General features: G+C 38.3%; 1 protein-coding gene across 1 annotated transcript; it reads right to left on the reverse strand.

The window, feature by feature from the left end:
* Positions 1–5,418: 5,418 nt before the first annotated feature.
* On the reverse strand, positions 5,419–7,313 carry LOC106087026 (ras-related protein Rab-21). Its single transcript, XM_013251895.2, has 2 exons — positions 6,262–7,313; positions 5,419–6,066 (listed from the first exon to the last, which is right to left on the reverse strand). The coding sequence occupies exon 1, from the start codon at positions 7,089–7,091 to the stop codon at positions 6,417–6,419; it is 675 nt and encodes a 224-aa protein (XP_013107349.1). The 5' UTR covers positions 7,092–7,313; the 3' UTR covers positions 5,419–6,066; positions 6,262–6,416.
* Between the last annotated feature and the right edge of the window lie 304 nt (positions 7,314–7,617).

Consider the following 7,617-nt stretch of genomic DNA (forward strand, 5'->3'; position numbering starts at 1 on the left):
AAGTGCGAATAGTCATCTATGAATATTACAATATACTTCTTTCCATCCCAGGAATTTGGTGTTAAGGTTCACATACATCGCTATGAATCAGCTGCAAAGGTCTAAGAGAATATTCCTTGTCTTTCTTACCTTTAAACGGCAATCTGTGTTGCTTTCCGAAAACACATGATTCGCAAAAGGGTTTTTCATCCTTAATATCGTCCATTCCATTTACCATTGCTTTCAACTTTTTCATATCTTGCTCATTTAAATGGCATAGACATTGATGCCATAAATCTGCGACTTGCTGATGATTACTTAAATTGGCATTTGCATTTTCATAATTCAGTATCATCCTTCAACATCGAAGTATGCCCTTTAAAAATTTGTATTCTTTTGTTTTCAAATACGGATTTCATCCCTGCTTCTTCAATGCGTCGTATAGAAAATAAGTTTCATTTCAGATCCTTGCAAAGTAAAACATTTTTTATTGAACACCTTGAAAACTTCCCATTCACTTTGAAGTATCCAACAATTGTTCCAGATTTTTCGGCTACAATACTTACGACATTCTTTGCAACACCAATAATTACTGGATTATCTTGCTTGTGCAACTCGAAGAAACATCTCTCTTCATTGGCCATGTGATCGCTGGCTCCGGAATCATCTATCTATTTCATATTGCTGTTCACTTGACTTGTATAGCATTCTTCGTCAGCAATAAAGCACAAATCAGAATTTGCCACGTTTCCAGATTTCTCAGATTGATCTCGCTTAAATTTGAAAGAGTTTTTCTTTTTGTGTCCAATTTTCCCACAATAATGGCATTTGAATTTAAATGAAACTTTCATAGCAACACTTTCTTCCACTGGATGTTCATTGCTAGAACACATACGTTTTCTTTCCTCTTCAAGCAAACGATTTTTGACAAAGTCCATTTCAAGACAATCCGGGTTCTATCAATTGCTGTTATCACGTTATTGTAGGATTCCAGCAAATTATGAAATAGCAAACAAATGGTATCCAACTTTTCCAACGTAGCTCCCGACGATTTCAGTTGTCGAACAACACTATCAAACTTGAGGAAAAACGAATTAAAATTTTCCTTGCTTTCACATTTCATGGTCAACAGCTTTTTCCTGAGGTACTATTGATTTGATTTTGATTTTCTTGGCAAACACATTTGATAATGATTGCAAGATTCCAAAAGAACTTTTGCTGTCCTTTACATATTCCAAGTGTGAATCCCCAATTCTTCTTATTATCAAAGATTTCGCCTTTGTGTCCTTCTTCTTCCATTCCAATTTCTTAGCCTCGACAGTTTCTTGCGAAATAAGTTCCGTGACATCTTTCTGTATCAGTTCCAACAGATCGTGTTCGTTCAAAACCGTTTCCAATCTAAACTTCCAATTATCGTAATTCCGACCCTCGAACAAATGCAGTGCGAACATCTCTTCCGCCATATCTGGGCCCATAACCAGATAACTTTCAACAAAGTAAATTTTTTTGGGGTAATACAAGAAAAGGTTTTTATTGAAGGAAAAGTTTTGTACAACTGACAAGAAAAAAAAAATTATGCTTCTAATATACATTCAAGAACAAAGCATACTTGATTAAATTAAAATGTAAAAACAAAGTATGAATACCACAAGTATTTAATTGCATATACTAACAGAGTTGAGGCGGCTGCATCTGCCGGAACGTAATTGAGGCTGAACTACTCTGGTTTGCCGGGTGAGGTCAATTTATTCAGGTGCAATGGAAGGCGGTCGTTCTCCAAGAACTATTGGGTTGCCCAAAAAGTAGTTGCGGATTTTTCATATAGTCGGCGCTGACAAATTTTTTCACAGCTTGTGATTCTGTAATTGCATTCTTTCTTCTGTCAGTTATCAGCTGTTACTTTTAGCTTGCTTTAGAAAAAAAGTGTAAAAAAGTATATTTGATTAAAGTTCATCCTAAGTTTTATTAAAAATGCAATTATTTTGGGCAACCCAATACATTCACCCGGTAGCCATTTACCGCATCTGCTACCTTTTCTGCATGAGTGTTGTCTAGAACTGCTTGATATGCCGGCTTGATCTAGAGGTTCTCTCTTGTAGCGCTGAACCTCACGCTCCAGATCATGTAGATCTTGTGGATATCTATCCACAAGATGATGATTAAGATGATCTCTGCGATAACAGTCCAAAAGATATTGCTTAGACAGCATGTAGTTATGTCTTCGCACTGGTAGGATCTTTGTCTCCCGATGGAGGTGGTCCAGATGAGAACAGGTTGTTGTTGTTGTAGCAGTTTATTGTGTTCTATCTTTCGTCTGCTTGATTCTGTTGAGTGTCAAGACCTCTGCGACTAAGACGGTACGCGTCCACAGAGATCTGGGTCTAAGTCGAGTGTGTCTGGCCGGGCAGTTAAACAGGTGACGTGCGGTCCCTGGTTACAATCGGAACATACATCTTGCACGTCGGCATCAATCCTTGCTCTGTAGGAGTTGAGACGGCTGCATCTGCGGGAACGTAATTGAGGCAAAACTACACTGGTTATGTCTTCGCACTGGTAGGATCTTTGTTTCCCGATGGAAGTGGTCCCAAATGAGAACTGAGGAGACAGCCCGTCGCAGTTCGGAGGACGGCATTCTGACAGATCTGAATATTATTCCACTGCGTGCCACAAAGTTGACGAGACCACACTGGCGCTGCATAACTTAACACACACCGGCCAATAGCTTTGTACGTGATCAACAAGGTTTTTTTGTGCTGCCTGCGAGTGACTCGAGGACCTTGTTTCTACTTTCGATTTTATCGCAAATTGCTGTGGCATTTGGGAAGAATTTGTATGTTTAGTTTGGGTTTAGGAAGAGTGGCAGTCCTTTACATACTCACTTCACAATTTGAGGTTCATTGTTATACCACAGCAGCGACAGACCAAGGCTTCTGACGGGAATCGAACCCACGACCGCTGTACTGGTAAACCACACTACCAACTCGGCTACCAGGGAGAATGTGTATGAGCTGTCCAATGTAACGCCAAGAATTTTGGAAGAATTTGGTCGGAATCCTATCTCCATCGACCATCACAGTCAGATCAGCATTCACCTCACTCATATTTGTAGTGAACAATGTGGCTGAAGATTTGGTGACAGATATCTTCAGATTAGATAAGGGCACCCCGGTAGCCGAGTTGTTAGGGTGCTTGGATTACCAGTTCAGGGGCTTGGTTCGAGTTTTGCCAGCAGCCTTGGCCTGTCGCTACTGTGTTATCACAATGGACTTAGAATTGTCTAAGTAAGTCTGTAAAGGACTGCCACTCTTAGCTAACCTAACCTATCTTCAGATTTCTTGCAGCGAAATATGAGGCAAGTTCGTTGAGGTAGACGTTCAACCTATCGCAGATGTCAACAATGGCTGGGGGGCCTGATGCCATGATCGTACAATCATCCGCATATGATACAATCTCTATGCCATCTGGAGGGGGTGGAATGGAGGATAGGTAGAGGTTAAACAGTGCGGGAGATATTACCCCAACTTGGGGAACTCCCTGTTTCACTCTATAGTATTTCGACTTCCGTGTAGACCAGGACTCAAATAACTCATCAAGTTTCAAGCCACCGGCAAAAAGGCAGCCGACAACTATCCAAACCACCAAAGTCCACCGAAATTTCCCAATAAATTACAAACCAACTTTTGTAGCGCCTCAAAGTATGCTTTGAATTGGGTACATTTACGTGCAATTAAAAGTAATTCATAATTTATTGGTCACCCATTAGTTCCATTACAATAAATTGCTGGGTGAAAAATATAGTCATTATTTTTTGAGCCTGAATGTATGCTAAAAAATTTAGATGTAATGTTGTTGTAGCAGTGTGTTGTACACTGTACACTGAGAGGGCAGCCATTGCCAATGAAAGAATCCATCGGGTGAATCCGGTACGTACGACCGGCTGCCAAGGGATTGTGGGTAAGCGATAATGGTAATATTGGCTGAAATTTTGCATGAGGTGTTTTGCTATGACTTCCAATAACTATGCTAAGTATGTCGTAAATCGGTATACCTGATATAGCTGTCATATAAACTGATCTTGGGTCTTGAAATTTTGCACGTAGTGTTTTGGTATCACTTCCAACAACTATGTTAAGTATGATGCAAATCGGTTCATAATCTGGTAAAGCTGTCATATAACCCGATTTTGGATCTTGACTTCGTGAGCCAATAGAGCGCGCAATTCTCATCCGATTTGGCTGAAATTTAGCATGAGGTGTTTTGTTATGACTTCCAATAACTGTGCTAAGTATGGCGTAAATCGGTATAGAACCTGATATAGCTGCCATATAAACAAATCTGGGATTTTGACTTCTTGAGCCTTTAGAGGGCGAAATTCTCACCCGATTTGGCAGAAATTTCGTACAACGGCTTCTCTCATGACTTTCAACATACGTGTCTAATATGGTCTGAATCGATCAATAGCTTGATACAGCTCCCATACAAACCGAACTCTCGATTTTGCTTCTTGAGCCCCAACAAGGCTTAATTCTTATCCAAATGAACTGAAATATTGCACAGTGACTTCTACAATGATCAGCATTCATTTATGGTCCGAATCGGACTATAACTTGATATAGCTCCAATAGCTTAGCAGTTCTTATTCAATATTCTTTGTTTGCCTAAAAAGATATACCGCGCATAGAACTCGACAAATGCGATCAATGGTGGATGGTATATAAGATTCGGCCCGGCCGAACTTAGCACGCTCTTACTTGTTACTAGTTTATTTATAAATTCTCGTTTGTTTCCAAAAATTGTATAAATTCATATTTTTTACAAAAGCCAGGTAGATGTTAATTGCCATTTGTTGTTGTTGTAGCAGTGTGTTGTACACTGAGGCGGCAGCCCTTGCCGATGGATAACTCCATCGGGTCAATCCGGTACGTACAACCGGCTGCCATGGGATTGCCATTTGTTGTTGTTGTAGCAGTGTGTTGCACGCTGAGGCGGCAGCCCTTGCCGATGGAGGACTCCATCGGGTCAATCCGGTATGTACAACCGGCTGCCATGGGTTTATTTATTGCCATTTGTGTATTTGTGTTGTTTCGTTTAGCCACAAACATCTGTTAAAATCAACTCTGATGGAAAAAACAATTGGTAGCCATTTGAAATTTCGATACGACAGCTTTCGAGTGCGGTAAGACATCCACTCGATACGTGACGAAATCTCATTCGATACAAAAGCGTACTCGATCACGTATGCGGTAATTCGGCCCTTTATATCTTTTGGAGTTACATTCTTTTGCATTTTATTTGTGACAATAATTGAACTTATTATGGACCCTATTTCCTCCAGCACAATCTCCAATGCAAAATTCCTCTTCTGTCATACTTCATTTCCACCAGTAAGCAAATTTTTTTTTTATCATAAGCAAAAGCATTTGAGACAGCAGTCAATCGTTAATTTGTCTGGTTTCTTATTTCTTTCAACTTTATTCACACTTCTTAATATTAATTGCCATCGTTTTGCAATTTTAATATAAACAAAATCGATGTCATATATGCCAGCTGTTGTTGATCTTTTGTTCATACAATACTTAATTTCATAGGTATACAAGTTTAAGGAATAGAGATATATATATAGGCGAGTAAGACAAAGTAATAAACATTATCATTAAGATAAGCTATTTTGCTATACACATACACACAAGGTGATTATGTGATCTTTATGGGTATTGTTTTTCTCTTTTCAGTTTTAGGGTAAAAGCTAAAGCTACTTTGCTAGACATACAAAGGAATAATTTTCTATCTTCTTTTTTCTTTTTATACATAAAGACAAAATACTAGATGAACAAATGTTTTTGTCTAAGGAAATTAACGAAAATTAAAGTACAAAATTTTTTTTTTAAATAGTACAACAAATATTAACAAAGATTCATATAGTAAATGTTATACATATAAATATGTTATTTTTTGTTTTCTTAATAATTTATCACATAATTGGTTTTAATCATAAATCGTCATCCCATTTAGGTTTCTTTTTTGTTTTGTTTCGTTTCAATTTTGGTAAGCTCTTTGAGTAGTGATTCATGCGGTTTTGTTTGTTATCTACAAAAATACAGAGTCATTAAAATGAATTTCTAAACAATTGAAATTAAGATTATATTCCCAAGGGATTTTTGGTTTAAGACCAATGGACTTTTATTTTAAAACAAGGAAAGTTGTTTATATGGCTTAGCTTCCTTCTTAGTTGATTAATTGCAAGTCCATTGTCTAGGAATTTGAAAATAAACAATTACTAACAATTCATTGGCACCAGTCTCTCATCACAACTCAAGGAGTAAACACATCTAAAACTTAGCTCTTCTTCTTCCTCTTCTCTTCTGTAGCTGCTTGGGATGTTGTTGTTTTTGTTTACATTTGGTTAATTTGCGACAGTTTGCATCACACCCGCCAACTCAACCACAGCATGAACCACGTGAACCCTCAGGCACTTGTGACTGCATATCATCGTTACCATCTTGTGAATCTTCCACAATTAAACGTCTTTGGCCAAATTGTTGCTGGGCCGTGGCCCTTTGTCTTTGATTGTTTTGCTGGGCATGTTGTACCATAAGTCTTGTCAATTCCATAAATAATTCATCGATGTTTTCATTTGTTTTGGCCGACGTCTCAAAGTAATGGGCACCCACACTTTCGGCATATGCAATGGCATCATCTTCGCTCACTGTACGTTGCTCTTCCAGATCGATTTTATTGCCCGCAATAGTTAGAATGATCTCAGCACCCAACATACGTTTCAATTCCTTTACCCAATTTTTGACTTTCTGAAAGGAGTCCTGATCGGTGATGTCATACACCAGTATGGCACCGTGTGAGCCTCTATAGTAGATGGGTCCCAATGCATGAAAACGCTCCTGGCCTGCTGTATCCCAAATGTTCAACTGCACTTTGTTGCCATTCTCCAGGTTGACTTTTTTGGTGAGAAATGAGGCCTGCAAAGTGCTAATGTGTTGGCTATTGAATTTGTCCTCCACATAACGGCAAACAATCGATGTTTTGCCCACACACCCTTCTCCCAGTAGTACCACCTTAAAATTATATTGCGTTGGTTGTTGATTGTTAGTCGTCATATTTTTTCTCTATTGATTTGTCGCTTTTTCCTAAGATTTACATGGATTTCGCCTTTTGGGGGAGTTTAAATCACCGAAATTTTTTAAAACTTTCTTATTTGTAGCCTTGTTTGGTGTTTTTTTTTATCGCTTGGTTGTATTGTGGTCTGTTGTGGAAAAATTTAATTAAATGCAGGCGAAAATGTCAACAACTAATATGAATAGTACAACAACAATGCGTTTGACAGTGCAAAATTTATATGACATATCGTCGAAGGAGTGACATCTGTGAAGAGAGAGAGAAACGATAGTTTAGATACATGTCTATCAACCAAGAAATTTGATAGATGGCGCTGTTAGCAATTTTGTTAAATAAGCCTTTGTTAACGGTATTGTATGGACCGTTTCCATGAGAAGATGTGTTGAAATGCTTGTGGGCCTTGAAAATATGTGTTTTATAAATTCCATCACAGTATTCTAATCTGGCGAGATATATTCATTTACAGTTAGTAACAGTTGCCCAACAACAAAATATTGCGTAAATAGT

This window comes from Stomoxys calcitrans, chromosome 4 (assembly GCF_963082655.1).
Source record: "Stomoxys calcitrans chromosome 4, idStoCalc2.1, whole genome shotgun sequence".
Lineage (NCBI taxonomy): Eukaryota > Metazoa > Arthropoda > Insecta > Diptera > Muscidae > Stomoxys > Stomoxys calcitrans.